The sequence below is a fragment of the Amphiura filiformis genome, unplaced genomic scaffold (assembly GCF_039555335.1).
Source record: "Amphiura filiformis unplaced genomic scaffold, Afil_fr2py scaffold_51, whole genome shotgun sequence".
Taxonomy (NCBI): Eukaryota; Metazoa; Echinodermata; class Ophiuroidea; order Amphilepidida; family Amphiuridae; genus Amphiura; species Amphiura filiformis.
The window spans coordinates 533522-550492 of NW_027305515.1; the positions used below are offsets into that span (position 1 = coordinate 533522).

General features: G+C 37.0%; 1 protein-coding gene across 1 annotated transcript in view; it reads right to left on the minus strand.

Annotated features, from left to right (window-relative positions):
- Nucleotides 1-3581: 3581 nt before the first annotated feature.
- The window catches only part of LOC140144370 (uncharacterized), a 35113-nt gene continuing 21723 nt past the window's right edge, over nucleotides 3582-16971 (minus strand). Inside the window, 3 exon segments of the mRNA XM_072166187.1 lie at nucleotides 3582-6794; nucleotides 9391-9672; nucleotides 10607-10637. Of these exon segments, the coding sequence (XP_072022288.1) occupies nucleotides 6145-6794; nucleotides 9391-9672; nucleotides 10607-10637 (963 nt within the window). The 3' untranslated portion in view covers nucleotides 3582-6144.

Below are 16971 nucleotides of genomic sequence, written 5' to 3' on the forward strand. Positions count from 1 at the left end.
GAAACATAAAACGTAAGAAAATGTACCAAACTAGTGGTATGCATTTTCCTAAATGGTGCAAGACCAAATTCACCTCATGGTGCCTCTTAAAATGACAATATCAATAAAAAGTCACAGGAAAGATAACACAATTTCATCGAGTATGCCGCTGATCAGAAGAAAACTATCCTGTGGAGGGACAGTAAACATTTTGACCTCACATCAAACCAAATTTTATACTTATCACACAAAAAAGACAATAAACACATTTAATTCAGTTTATCAATGAAAGCACATTGACTTTATTGTCTAACGCACAGAGGCTAGAAATAACACACACAAAGGATAATGAATATGATGCTATATCTTTGAAAATATTCTTATACAGTATCCATTTGCTACTCAACAGCAAATGGGCAGACCTTCATTTTTGAGGAGCTCAATTGCACCAGAGCTCCTACAGCTCTCCTTAACAACATCCCAGGAGTATGATTTACTGAGCTCCTCACTAATACAGATATTATAAGATTGAGCTCCTTGTTGAGCTCCTTAGTAAACTCAGGAGAGTGATTAACAGAGCTCCAGCAATTTTCAAAAATGAAGGCCTGAATGGGGAAAGAAATTTAAAACCACATAAACTGTTTCCTGACAATACAAAGCTTATTTTGAAACTTGGCCAGAATCAAATAGCTTCGGATATAAAATATTAAAATTTATATACTCTTTGCCAAAAATCTGCCAGCGCCTGAGATATGAAGAGTCTATTTCTTTCCTGAATCTTTGAAATGTGAGTTTCCATGTGAGCAATTCCTGTTAATATCTACACACCCCCTATGGAAAACATGACCTTAATCCCCCATGCAGGGCATGCAGATTTCAAATGGAGTCGCCAATTCAGGTGACCCCATTTGAAATTCACACGCCCTGTGTGGAAGATTAAGGCCAGAGTAATGGAAGACACATTCGTCCACGACCGAATTTGAGATTTTTTGATATTTATCAACACTAAGATGTATTCTTTCACTTGAAACTGATAAAATACAACTTGCTAATATTTATTCGTATTTTTTGCTTGATTTATTTCACTCTTTTCAACTCTAAAAAGTCACATGGCTCAAGACAGCTTAGTAAATTGGCGGAAATAATGAGTCAGAAATGCAGCGAATCTGAAAATATTGTGATTACTGCAGCGATTCGATTCGCGTCGCATGACGCTGGCAAGCAACTCTGCGCGTATGTCCAACGCACTCAAGGCGCGCATTCGGTATGTTGTTAACGCCAGCAAATGTGGTGTAAACAAAACAAAAATTTGCAGTCAAAATGCCACTTAGATTTTTTAATTATTTTGAATTTTGGCGCACTGAAAGCAGACATTATAGATTCATTGGTGCAAAAAGATGCATATTTAGACCATGCACCAGATACAGCTTTTTCAAGTGTGAAAGTCTTACCGTTTTAAAATTTAAGGACGTTTTGTGCATAATTTTGACATTTGTTTACTAAAACATCGATTTCTCATAGCTCACTTTTGATAATATTGCACGATTTTTGTGACAAGATAACTCGAAAAATATGCAAGCAAAGGGTTAACTTTTTGCACTATCCTTTAGATTACATCAAAGTCTAGGGAAGGTTTTTTTTATTTTTTCAAAATATTTGTTTTAAACAAAAATATACACCATTATGTGCAATTTTTAGCTTAATAGAGTGACAAGATGGCTTTTTTCACATGTTTTTTCAATATTTCAAAAAGAGACGAATTTCAAAAAATAAAAAACCTTCCCTAAGTTCATGTCTCTTCTTCATGAAAAGCTAACTGAATATTTTTTACTCGAGCGGATTTTTTTCTAAGTTGTCACAAAAAATTCGGGTAAAAAGTGAATTTTGTGATTTTTTCAAAAACTTGAGATTTTTGAACAAATCTGACGTCACCATGGGATTCCTTGACTCATTTCCGTTCCAAAAATGTATAGTTTTATATACTTTGGAGGTACAATTCAGAAATAATGATGCTCGAAAAGGTCCATGTTCTCTCCCATTACTCTGCCCTTAAGATAATGTCTTCCATATGGGGTGTAGGGATTTTAAATGGAACAGCCCAATTTTCTATCTCCAAGTTAACTGAATACCTAATGACACACCCCACAAAATTTCCACAAATACAAAAGCCAATTTTTAGATTATCATGTTTGGAGCATAAGTTTGGAATATCTTCGTTCATTCTCATCTGTCAAAATTTTGCACAAGAAAACTTTATTGACGAGTATCTGACAAAGTTGATCTAACCGGCTATGTCAAGAATATGCACAATGGTCTGTCATCACATCCTGAGAAACAGAAGATATTTCTAACTTTTGCTTCAAACAGTGACATCATCTGTCAAAGATAACACAAAAGCCTTTGCACTGGTGCTTTGTTTGGGATTTGTAGCAGATACACCACTGTTAAAGCCAATGTTAACTACGACATTATCATTAGTCCTGATATTGATCAATTCAGAAATTCATTCCAAGATACACAATTCAACTTATGGTTAATTTGGTCCCATATTTTGAACCTGCAGAGGAGGCACTGCTGTCTTTTAACTTCTATCACTACATCAATGAATCAGCCAATGCATGATCAATACACCTGTAACTATAGTAGGAATTCCAATTGAATGAACGCAGCTTTCAGCAGCTGTACTCGATCCAACCGCGATCAAATTACAACACGAACGCACGACCTTGGATACAATGCTAACCAATCACGAGTGCGTTGCCATGGTTGGATTCACTTCTGCGTTACTCACGCACAGTCGCATGCGCTGGCGTACATACGCACAGTGTGCGCAAAAATTAAATCACGCTATTGAAAGCTGTGTTCATTCAATTGGAATTCCCACTATAGTAATAAATGCTTTCACAATATTTCAACATAGAAAGAAGGATGATTTATTTAAGCGATTTTTGATACTCAATTTGTCCAATGTCATTCAATATTAACAACACAGTAATTCTTTTAAAGAAATACCCAAATTTAAAAGTTGCTGTTTACAGCTATCAATGCTTATTACGCAAGCATTGTGGCACGTAAATCATTACGCACATTACCTTCGCGCTGACTTCAATACAAATATCTGCAACTTTTAAATTTGGGTATTTTTCTTTAAAACCACTGCTATGTTGTTTTATATTGAACAAAATTGGACAAATGGGGTATCAAAAATCATTCTTCTTCAATGTTGAAGCATTGTGAAAACAATTATTAGTTCTGAAGCTGCGTTACTTTTTGTGCCGTCTGTACGATGCTTCATAAATGTTAGTGAAACACAACCCAGGGAACATTAATTGTCATAAAATTTCAATCAAACAATACTGTACTAATATTTGTTGGTTTTAAGACACATAATTCAAGGTGAAATATTGCACATAATAAAATAATGCTTACTTCTACTATTTCCATTATTTACATCTTTCCTTATTATACAAGAACCTGTTCTATACACAAGTGTAGAAAATGAATACTTTTTGTGCAGTGATAACATTTCTATAAACAAAGATATTTTTGCTATCACCTATTACTTTGTATTGTACAAATAAATATTTTACAATTAAGCTGCCGAAGAGCAATATATTTCAAGAAAGACAAACCCAGTTCTGGATTTGATTATTTTTGGTTTCAATTGTGGGAGGAAAAAGTTTGACAGTTTCAACTTATTCCAACACCAGCGCCTTTACGCGGTTGCACTGTAAGTGTGAATACCATCTGTGTGATTAAGTCTGTGTCAGCACATGATTCGATACTGCAATCAGCCAAATATGCACCTATATGTCACTACTAAACTCGAGGCAATGTATTGGCCATGGGTGCAGACCCCCCCCCGAGAAGTTTCACAAATAGAGACCAGCAGGTTGCAATTTCTAAACTTTTTGGCAACAAGGATTAATGTCCAGTGTTCGATTCTCCTGGTACAGCTCCCCATTTTGGACAACCTGCTACACAAATTTTAGCTTGTATAGCAATTTTTTACAATGTAAACATATGCTAATATAATAATCATAAGAACAGTGCCTAAATAATGTTTTCGCTCAAATTTGCTATACAAATTTTTGCAGTCAATTGTGAGATGTTAATGACCCACATTTGCCTCGGCGGCGTGTAAGCAAATAATAAAATGTATTTGGATCACACGCATCATGAATATGTAACCATATGAATGGCTCTATCTGATTTTTCAAATTTATGAATACCTGAATTGGCAGGTTATTCCACTGAAATCCATACGCCCCCTATGGATAACATGATCTTAACATCCCACACAGGGGGTGTTGATTTCAAATGGAATCACCTATTCAGGTTGCACTCCATGTGTGTCGAAGACTATGGTCACGACTTCCATAGGGGTGTATGGAATTTAATAGCCCAATGGCCACATCTTCCAAGCTTCAGCTTCATAGAGGGGTTATCAAAAGTACACTCTACCAAAGGACTTTTTTCTGCTACAAATTGATACAAATCATACAAAAGGGGCACTTAGCTGTAAAAAATACTTACAAATTCTCATCAAATCAAGGTGTCATACCAAAAAATTTGATCCAAAAAGAGTTATGGCCAAGTTTTCCTATAAAGCTAGCATAGCAAACTTGGATTACTTATCACCACTTCTGCAATTTCAATCCTAAAGCGAAAATTGTTGGGATTTGGGGAAGCAGCCACAAAATGCCATGACTTTAATAGTCAACACCAAAAGGCAGATATTAGGGTTTAGGATTGCACCAACGAGGTAGAACCAAGGAGTACCAACTCTGCCATATTTGTGTGTTGTTCATGAAGGGCAAAATGGTGTACCTCTGGATTATTTTGCAATGCTCACATCAACGTGTGCCATTGCTTTCATACTGTGTGTAGCGCATTGTGCTAAAAACACATGCCAAGTGATGCATACATAAACCGGCCACCAAGTTGATTTGGATGAGGTCAAAATCCTCGACCGGGACGCTGTATACTTTGAAAGTGGTGTGAAGGAGTCAATTTACATCAGAGTCAACCAACCATCTCTCAACCGCGACGGGAGTGTACGACCGGGTTTTGGGGTCAAGTGTCCAAAAGGTCACTGATCCCAAACTTGGGTTACAAGTCTCCAGATGAAGGTCAAAGTTGTGACCGAAAATTTGAGGTACGTCTTAATTTTGTGTTGAGATCATAAGTTTAAATTTCCAATTGAATACCTGAGTGGAAGAAGGGCCCAACTCCAATTTTTTTTAAAAATGAGTTAGACCCAGCATTTTATTGCCAGCAGACTGTTCTTCCTTGTGTGTGAAAGATGAGCCAAAATCCACTCTCTAAATAGTCTTCCACGTACACTTAATCATGGTTTTCATGGAAGAAAGGCCCAACTCCATGCAGTTGGGCCCTTCTTCCACAAATATAGTGTTAAAGGGTGAATTTTGTTCATCCATGAAATCTGCTTTTCACTACAAGAAACTTTCTTTCTAGCATATTACATGAGTTCTACTTGTGCATAATGGTGATTAACTAATTTCTGTAGCTATTTAAAACACGGAACTGGCACTTGCAGTATATTAGTGGAAGAAGGGCCCAACTCCAGCTCGTATTAAGACCTGTACCGTTGCCATGGAAACATCATATATAATTTTGAATGTATGTTCATATATTAAAGGTCCCCTGAAGACAAAATCATTCTGTCTATAAAACTTTTCCAAATATTAAGTTTTTTCTTAATATCTCAAAAACAGTTTTGATGGAGTTGGGCCCTTCTTCCACTCAGGTATTCAATTATGAAGTCTACCAACACAGATGAACTTTCATGCTACCATACATAAATCTTTGTGACGCACAAGCTTAAATATGCCAAGAATCGTTCCATTTCAAGCTGTAGCCAATAAATGCCAGAGGTACACTCTTTGCCCTGTATAAGCAATAAACCAAAATGGCAGATTACCATAGAATTATACACAAGGCAATTTTGAGTCGGTACTCCTTGGTTCTAATCTCTATGGATTTTACACAGTGTTATCATAAGTACTGTACTACAGTACTGCTACAAGTGTAAAGAATGATCAAAGCCATCACAAAATTATTTTAAATTCTTACCAGCAATATTTAACTGACATAATTTTATCTATATTCCTCACTCATGCCGTTACTGCAACATTTTCTTTGTTATAACGTCATTTCCTCAATATCATCATCGAAATCATCCGAATATGACTTCTGCGGTGGCAGACCCCCATTCTTGGGCTTATTGCTGCCATTTCCTTGTCCAACTTCAACCTTTTTCTCCCACGGATAAATCCCGCTATCTGCGACAGGTTTAGCTTTCGTCGATGACGAGAAGATAGTTTCCTCACCGAACGAGCTTCTTGACTGACTGTCTGATTTATCGCTGCCGTTACCGAACAGATCCGCCATAAGACTATTCTTCTTTGCCGCTCGCTGCGGTGAGTGTTTCGGCGACAGCTTGAACCCACTATCGCTATCATTGTCATTATCAAAGAACGGATTCTTTTTCTTGGCAGGTCCCTTAGCAGCAGGCTTGCTGGCACCGTTTGTAAATGACGGAGCGTAACTACCGAACGTCAAATCATCGTCGATAGATTTACGCCTCTGTTTACTGACCTCAGGATGTGATGGTAGACCATTGTGCATATTCTTGACCGGATCGGTGTGGTTGTACGACCTCTGTGACTTGCCCGAATCCGGTTTCTTGCCGTCGTCAATATCTCGCATTCTCGCTAATAATAAGTCTTTCTTGTGTCTTTCTTCCGCTTCTTTGGCTTCCTGTTCTTCTCTCTCCTTTGCACTCCTCCCATCTGTGAACAAAATAATAAATAACGATGTATGTCATTGACCATATGTGTGAACTACTTGGAACACAACCCTGTTAAATGCTTTTAAAAATAACTGCTGTCACCAGGGATGTACTTTAACACCCGCCCTCAGATGCCAGGGGTGGGTTACTTTGCTGTTGTGCACATAAATTTGCAAAAGTTCCCGCCCGTCTGGCGGGTAATTGAGGAGTAAAACTGGTAATATCATATTGGCTGGCAACATTTCTGTTGGGCTGGTAACTTTTATGAGTTAACGGCCTGACTGGCTAGTGGCAAAAAAAGTTAAAGAGTACACCCTGGTAGTCACTTGTACACTATACTAGGATGATGAGGAGGAGGAGGAATCAAAATGAGATCTACAGTAGTCAAGGTACACTGCAAAATAATGATTACAAGAAACACAATTGATCTATATATAGATACCTTTCCAACATTCAGTTTGATTGTGTCACATTACTCCCTTATTTGTGTTTCAAATTTGCAATAAAAATATTCAGAGAAATACTGAGAAATTGAAAAATAAAGTGTCATGCACAGGTAGGTAATGTCACTATTGATATTACAAGTGCAATCGCCAGATACATGCACAAAAATCTAAATCTCCCTGTCAAGTATCATACTAATATTTAAATTCAATTTCATTCATTTTACCATTTCACTAATATATATATATATATATATCTGAATAAAAATAGTGAATTCACAGATTTAAGACATGACAATTTATATGTGATCTACTCACACCGAATGAGTGCAAAGTTGCAAGTTGATAGTTTCAAGACATTCTGGCTGCTGAGTTGATGTTCTTTGTTCGACACACACCATTACAAGCCAGTGGTATGTCTCTGTGAATGAGAATGACAAACCAGTAGTATGTCCTATGTGATTGGGGTACACTGGGTATTCACAAAGGACATACTACTGGCTTGTACAAGTGCAAGTCAAACAAAGAACATCATCTCAGCGGCCAGATCTCAAAACTACCAACTTACGACTTTACGCTCATTTTGTGGGAGCAGGTCACATGTAGGTTATTCCAGCTAAAATCTGTAGAACCCCTATGGAAGATATGACCTAAATCTTCCACACAGGGAGTGTGAATTTCAAATGCAGTCACTGAATGGGCAACTCCATTTGAAGTCTACACCCCCTGTGTGAGAGATTAAGGTCATGTCTTCCATGGGGGTGTATGGATTTCAACTGGAATATCCCAATGTGCAATTGTAGTGTCATCTGATGTACACATTTATAATACTAACAGTCATTTAGAAGGGCAAAAACAAACAAGCAAAGCAAGCAAGACATTAAAGGAACACAGTGGTACATGGACAGGGTTTGCAGCCCGGGGTTTGCAGCAACGTTACTTGTTATAAATGAATAGCTAGGCAAACTTGTTTTAAACACTTGAACACATCTTCTTGTAACAAATGTGTGTGAACTTACAACTGTGCAAAAATGAATTTACACAAACCAAATGAACACACCTTTGCTTGTTGCTGAATTTAGAATTTAGAGAACCCGTCTTATTAAAACCCACATGTCTCAAACAGGTACCACAGCTCTAAGACCCATTCCAAGCAGGGACAGCTGTTCTATGGGATGACTTGCCCCCTTTTCACCTCTCTGTGGGTTGCTGGCTGCCATAATTGGTAGATGTTTGCCCATTTTGATCAATTCTTACCCTCCTTGAAAGTTAATGGTGGTCTATCTGTGACCTGTTTTATAATAATTAAGCTCCATGAAATCAGTAGCGTAGCCAGGATGTTACAGGTGGGGCAAAGATAGTGTAGCTTGGATGCCGGGGGGGGGGGGGGGCACTCCCATTGTGGCCGGTACACCATCCGCGATAATCAACTTTTGAAAAGCACCCTAAAACAAGGATTTAACCCTTGGCTAAAACGACACCCTAAACAGGGATTTCATTCATAGTATCAAATTTCATACCCTAAATTTCATTTCCGCGTATTTAGCAATTGCAATTTTGCTACCCTTTTTTCCAATTTTTCATGTTTTTGACACCCTAAACGCTATACGCGTATCGTGCCTACCCACGAAAAACGACCCTTTTTACGCGTTTTCATTCTCGCGGATGGTGGACAGGCCACAACGGGAGGGACCCCGGGCTTGGATGCTACATGTGGGGTAACGGGGGCTCTTTACCCCACCTGTACCATCCCAGATATGCTACTGATTTCAGGGAGCTTTTATAAAACAGCTCACAGACCACCTAAGTCATATTGGTACCAGTTCATTGGGAGTTTTTTTTGACACAATTTTGATGAAAATTCAACAAGATTAGAAAGATAAGTTTGGTTATAGCTAAAATAATAGATTCTCGATCATCGGAACTCAATAGGCACCCAATGACAATTGCGTCGGCGTACAACGCCTACCACACACACTTTGGGTAGCGCTGTGCGTGCACAATCGATCGCGCTATCGTGTGTCATTCTACTAAACTTGCGACATTACGCAGTGCACGCAGTACATTCATACTCTCATGATCGAGAAATTATTATTTTAGCTATAGTTCAAAGTTGGAAAGATAGTTAATGCAGAAAAACATTTGACAATTTACCCTCATGGGTGGTGTTAGTAGCGGTGGATGGGTTAGTTGTATCAGGGTTAGCAAAGAGGCCATTGTAATCATCATCATTACCCGTTGGGCTAGCCCTAGCCGCTGAATACTTCTGCAGATCCTTCACGCTCTGCACGGCAAACTTGTTAGTGGCCTTGGGGGCAGGCTTCGTGTTGTTAGCAGGTTTGGAACCGAAGAACGGGTAATCTTCTTCGTCCTCTGACGTGTTGAGAGTCGGGGCTTGACGTGGGGAATTGGCGACTCCGTTGGAGACTTTGGTTTCTGTGAGGGGATGATGGAAGACATCTTGTTTTACACACTACGTCATTGGGCAGGGAAAACCTCCTATGTGTCATTGGCCCCTGAACATGTTTAAAGCAAAACCTCCTATATAACCTGATGGTAATATTGTTTTAAACATGTTCAGGGGCAAAAAGCACAAAGGAGGTTTTTCATGCCCAGCGACGACTAGAATTTTTTTTTTTTATAGCAAATTTTATAACCCAAAGAGAACTACCTGCAGATTGGCCAAAATTAAGATTGTGTCCAATTTTGAACCAATCAAGGAGAGTATTAATAAAGATAATCTACAAATGCAAGTTTGACCATAAGAAGTTTAAAGCCTAGTTATAATTGGCAATTGAAATGGGCATTCAAGTTATCAACCAATCAGAAATGCTGTTAAATGATCAGTAGTGTCCTGGGTTGTTTGTTAGCATCAATCTATACATTCAGTTTGACATCTTATATCCTTTATCACCAATTATTAGTCCCTATATAATTCTACACCATTTTTTACCTTGATGTGGCAGTGACGTTAACGTGTTGAAGCAGCTGTTTCGCTCGCGCATCTTTAAGCGTGTGCACCCCAGCGCTTTGTGCGAACGCTAGCGATTTGAGGCTGCGCCCAATGAAATGTGCACTGACGTCAGCTGCCACATCAAGGTGAAAAATGGTATAGAAGAATAATCAATCAATGACCCATCACCGAAAACATGTTCTACTACTTCATGCAATGACCACACTATGCAATGCAAATGTATTTACTGTGCAGTAACAGTTGGCTTTCAAATCACAAATACATGCTTGTCACATCCTGAATACACTACGCAAAACCAGGCAACATATCATACTTATGCCACCGAGCCGCCGCCTTCTACTTATGCCACCGAGCCTCGGTCTTCTGTATCTAAAACTTGAATTTGATCAAACCTACCTAGCTCCTCTTTCTCCTTTCTCTCCTGTTCCTGCAAAAACAAACGGAAGTTAAAAAAAAGTTAATTTATATAATATTACTAGATTTGGCAACTTTAAACTAATCACAAGTGCTTATCACTTTTTGCTGTCAGTACAGTACACCAAACTAAAGACTCATCAAAATGCTGGTTGGATCCTATCCCATGGCATATTAGATGGTCAAAAAGTGACGTTTTAAGGTTATTGGGCAATTCTGATTTCATATACCCCTGTGGAAGACAAGACCTTAATCTCCCACACAGGGAGTGTAGATTTCAAATGGAGTCACCCATTCATTCAAGTAACTCCATTTGAAATTCACACTCCCTGTGTGAAAGATTAAGGCCATGTATTCTATAGGGGTGTACTCCATAGGGGTGTATGGATTTCAACTGGAATTGCTTGCTTCAAATGAATCTGCTTTGGAAATTCTGAGACTTGTTGAGTCCATTAAGTGAAGCTAGGATTAAATAAAAAATTGTTTGCCAAAGTTGTGCTGTGCAAACAAGCCACTGGTGCTCAGTGTGGGCCATTGAATATTATTATTTTTCATAATCATTCAAAAAACTTTTCCCAAAAGATGTTGTTAATTATGTGAAGATCATAATAGCATAACTGGGAACTGGTTCAACATTAAGTTGTTCAAAATAAATGTTATGTAACGTTAGAAACCATGAAAACATTCATAACATCAATAAATTCCAATTAAAAATGTATCATACCGCTATCATTTTCTGATCAATATTACAAATTGGATTAGTCAATAATTTATTTCTTGTAATTTGTGTCAAACGATCCAAGAATAATCGATGAATGTCACAAAATGTCAAGGGTATATATTAAATCATTAATATTTTCTGCAGTTTTAATCTGCCGTTGACATGGCAATGAAGTGCCTGCAAAACAATGTGGCATTGTTTTCATGCAAAACGAATTACCCTTGCAAGCTAATATACTATGCAATTGTCTATTACAAAATGAGTTTATGATTAATTAGGTGCCTGAATTAGGCCAGAAATGTATGGTATCCCAATGACTGATTAAGTGTCACATAAATACGGGATGAAATTTACCAAAATTTGTGGCGCACATCTTCTTTTCTATTACAGATTGAAGTAATCCCATCATATTTCAGCACTAAAATGGTCAATTTTCCTGGTAATGTCATTTTGGGTACAGGTCACAGGACCTTTTTTGCAAATTTTGCACCACTGGATATTTCCTCAGATGTAAAGCTTTAACAGCTTGAATGTCTGTGCATGACAAAGAACTGTGGTGATTATTTTAATTATGCACAATCATTATTATTTCAAATATTACTTTATTATAATTACATTTTACTTTCACATCTCTTTATGATTGATAACTATCCATGAAATTTCAAGGGGAAAATACATGTGGTAGCTTTAGTATGCATCATTGCTTGTTTTTGATGCACTTTAATTGAGAACCTATAAAAAATGATATTATGGAAGACAGAAACTAATATGGAAGATGAACTTTCATGAACGTTAATATATTGAGGGTACATGCCACCAAATAGCTTTCCATAGACTTTACGTGCAAAACAGGGGTCACGTTTTAGGCTATAAGTCGAGTTACGTCTTACTTTGAAATATATATTTGATATCATTTTAATCAGAACAAAATTCTGCATAACATATCTGAAAATGACACCATATTTTAGGTCTACTTTTTGAGAAAAATAGCGCTATATAAAAAGACCCGATTTTCCCGTGTTTACGTCTGACTGCTAAACGCGTTTTGACCTCGTGTGTTCATGCGCTCATCATCGTAAACATCACTCAAATTTTCGCGTTTTCTGTTCAAATTAGTGGAGATCACATTCACAAGTTCTAGCAAAACACGATTTGCAACACTAAAATTGTTAATATTGTACCGATTTTGCACATTTTTTATGCAAAGTTGGGACTATAGTCGTGATAAACTTTTACGGAAACCGCTTCACACGCTGGATTTAGTGGTATGAACCCTTGAAGAGGCTAAAACATCGTTTTAGGCCTTGAAAATGATTTTGTTATCTTTTTCACTACATTTTGAATTAATTGTAAGAAATTTTGGGTTATTTTCTTTCATACTTTAGACAGGATGCCGATTTCAAGCACAAGCATGATAGCCGACAATTGCCATTTTTCGTCATTTTGATGCACATGAATGCACAATGGTTGCTGATTTGCTATTTTCATGAAGATATTAATTGATGTTAATAGTAAACGTTCTTTGAACATCTTTTGCAAGTGCATAACTTCAAAATTAAAACATTCTCAGTACCTGCAGAATATTTAAAAAGCCAAGAAATGTCAATCAAGTAGGCCTACCCCCCCCCCCCCTCCATCGTCACTTTTAACCCGTTTTGTCCAAAAAGCAAATGTAATGAATGGCTATTTGAAATTAAATATTAATATAAATTAAACTTTGAATGTTATAACAATTTAAAATACTGGACAGTGGTATAAATAAAGCAAACTAGAAACTTAAATATCTTAAATCTAATTTTTTATGTAATTTTATTAAAATTGAAGGCCAAAACTTGAGTTTAAATGACAAAAAATTGGTTAAAAATAACAATGAAATTGACAAACTTCTTTGTAATTTAAACACCAATAAACAATGTTTTTAATATTTTGAAACTCTTCTTTATTCATATCAAAAGGTTTCAAACTTCTACCAAAATCGGAACTTTTATTAAATTGGAAATAAAAGCAGGCCTATTCGCGCAAACGCACATACAGCGAAAAACCTGGCGGCGTCCATGAGCAGCGCTTGTTGATGTCCCTCCTCTTTTCTTGGCGTGCATTTTAAATAGATAAAGGCGCTTGAAAACGCATGGAATTGCTCCTTAAAGGGTACATGCCACCAAATAGCTTTCCATAGACTTTACGTGCAAAACAGGGTCACGTTTTAGGCTATAAGTCGAGTTACGTCTTACTTTGAAATATATATTTGATATCATTTTAATCAGAACAAAATTCTGCATAACATATCTGAAAATGACACCATATTTTAGGTCTACTTTTTGAGAAAAATAGCGCTATATAAAAGACCCGATTTTCCCGTGTTTACGTCTGACTGCTAACCGCGTTTTGACCTCGTGTGTTCATGCGTTCATCATCGTAAACATCACTCAAATTTTCGCGTTTTCTGTTCAAATTAGTGGAGATCACATTCACAAGTTCTAGCAAAACACGATTTGCAACACTAAAATTGTTAATATTGTACCGATTTTGCACATTTTTTTATGCAAAGTTGGGACTATAGTCGTGATAAACTTTTACGGAAACCGCTTCACACGCTGGATTTAGTGGTATGAACCCTTGAAGTGTTTGAAATCATTTTTAAAGAGATGTCAAATGGTTGGTAATTAGAAAATGACTGACATAAAGATTAATTCATGTGCAGTGTTCGAATTTAGGAAAAATAAATGGTTGTCCCACGGACAACCAGATTACAATTCTGGTTGTCCGTCTAAGTTTTGGTTGTCCGTAGGCCTACAAATGTGACTTTTGGCTAGATTTATGGTTGTCCGGCGGACAACCGAATCAGTATTTTTGGTTGTCCGGCAACTTGTTTAGTTGTCCCGGGCAACCGGACAACCAAAATTTCGAACGCTGTTCATGTGTGTACTGGCATAAATAAAACTGACTGGGGGAAAGGACATTAATTTTGAAATTATTTGGCAAAATAATTAATTCAAATGTACAGTTAAAATTGTTAATTTACTTCACATCACAACAAATGCGATTAAAAAACGTTAAAATGTTTGTTTTGACATAATTTGAATTTCAAATGATATTGTGTGTCCAAATAGATCAGATATACCTGAAATATTGATCTATCATCAGATTTGGGACATGTTCCAACATTTATCAACTAATTACAACAACAAATTTATGTACACAAAGAAATGTTGTTTGTCTAAATAAAAAGATCAAATCTACCGGAAATAATGTCGATCTCAGGGGTGGAATTTCGTAAAGTGCCACAGGAGTCCAAGTGGATTCTCGCAAGAGAGTTTTGCGAGAGTCCATGGATTCCCATAAATGGATTCTCGTTGGACAATCTTGCGGGAGTCCAAAAGGTATTATATGTAGGCCTACGTAAAATGCATTCAAACTAACAAATAAACTAACAAAGTTAAGTTTTTAATATATGTGTCATCATACTCTCACTTCCATATATATGTCATTGCATCTTTGGTGACTTTTCCTTTATATTTTGCAGGCTTTGAGTTTTAAGGCGTGTTGAACTTAAACGTAAGTTCGCTGAGCCGATCATTTCCAGCGCGAGTCCACATGGACTCTCGCAATAGGACTTTTACGGGAGTCTCTGCAAGAGTCGACTCTCGGACTCCCGCCGAAATTCCACCCCTGGATCTTATCAGATTTGGGACATGTTCCAAAAATTAAATTAATCAAACAATGTATATGGAACAGCAACAAAGAAATTGTAGAAATCAAAAAAATCGTAGCAAGATTTATTGTTTTTTCGTAATATGACCTACTGACAATAGATTACATGTATTCCTAATACATGTATCTCTTTTAAGTTGACCCAACCTCAATGCATGTCCTGAATCTCTGATTTGAATCAGTCACAAAAATAGTTTTCCCCAATATCAATGTGCAACAGCAACTCTTGAAGTGACATCACAGTCACCTTGAGAGCAATCATGTTATGAGCAATATATAAACTACGCAAAAAAAAGTTTCTTTATGGTTAGCAAATTTACCCACTATTAAAATCTAGCAACCAATTTTGTACGTTTGCTCAATAATCGCATGTGGGTGATTGTCCTGCATTTTGACACCTCAATCACTACTCTCTGACACTCCTGAGAAAAGATATGAATGTTTAAGTAACACGAGGTCGAAAATGAAAATTGCAAAGAAGCCTATTCAGCGATTTTAGAGCTGATTCACTGATCCAAGACGGTTTCATTATTCCTGCCTTTTAAATTTTAATTTAAAGCGTTTTCCTTGATGCATGTTGGATAATCCTTTGCTTATTATGCAGATGAATGATCAAAGACAAAGGTGAGTGGGTACTAAGACATTTACGTTTTGAGAGATGGATTTGGAAACGGGATTCAAAACAGGTCATGGTCTGGAAGCAGAAGGAATTGAGACACTAGAACATAACATAACATAACATAGAGTGGCCCTCCAGAAGCCCTGATCTTAATCCCTTGGAGAACCTTTGGGATCAGCACAAGAAACGAGTCAAAAAGAAGATAAAGGCAAATAACGCTGGTGGGATTGCGTCGCATCGTTATCAACGAGTGGAACGGGGTTGAGCAAGGTAACATTCGACGCCTCATTAGGGAGTATGAGGCGCCCGCGTGGCTGCTGTAAGGGAAGCCAACGGTGGACACACAAAGTATTGAAAGACGGGTAAAGAAAGAGATTAATCTCAAGTGAAGTTGGAAGCGGCAGTATGATGCCTGAAATGTACTCAGCAATTAAACAAAAAATGTTATCTGCATGTTTGTTGTTTTTTGTGTTCTTTTATGCTGAAAACTTGAATAGGCCTCTTTGCAATTTTCATTTTTCGACCTCGTGTTACTTAAACATTCATATCTTTTCTCAGGAGTGTCGTAGAGTAGTGTTTGAGGTGTCAAAATGTGCAGGACAATCACCTGCATGCGATTATTGAGCAAACATACAACATTATTCGCTAGATTTTAATAGTGGGTAAATTTCCTAACCATAAAGAAACTTTTTTTGCGTAGTGTATATCAAAAGTACAGTTATGAGTTCAACAATAACACCAGTATATAACAACAGTAACGACACAAATTATGATAACAAACATAACACTGCACGATAACTGTATCCATATAAGAACATCAGATCAAGAAATGTATAGGAACAATCAAATAGACCACATAAAGAGTGGGTACTAAAATTTCATTATTTCACTGCACTCTAGTGTTAATGAAAGTAAAGCCACTCATATCAGTACTGTTGCATTTTGTTAAATAGTACATGAAACTTGAACTTAACACCAGAAACTTGTGAAATATGTATTATTATTAGGTACATGTATGAAGGAAGGAATCATATGTTAAATTGTCTTCAATAAATGATCTATTTTCTATATTTCTACATATCCTACAGACCTGTGCAAAATATATTCATGAGGCCTGTATGCAGAGTCAGAATTTCAATGAGAATCCCAGAATTGATTTTTGCAAAAAGATTCTTGCAAACAGATTTGTGTGAATCAAAGTTGATTCTCGCAAACTTTTCTAGTTTGCACAAAATTGAATCGCAAGAATCAAATGATTCCCGCAAATTTATTCTGCATGCAAGAATCAAGATTAAT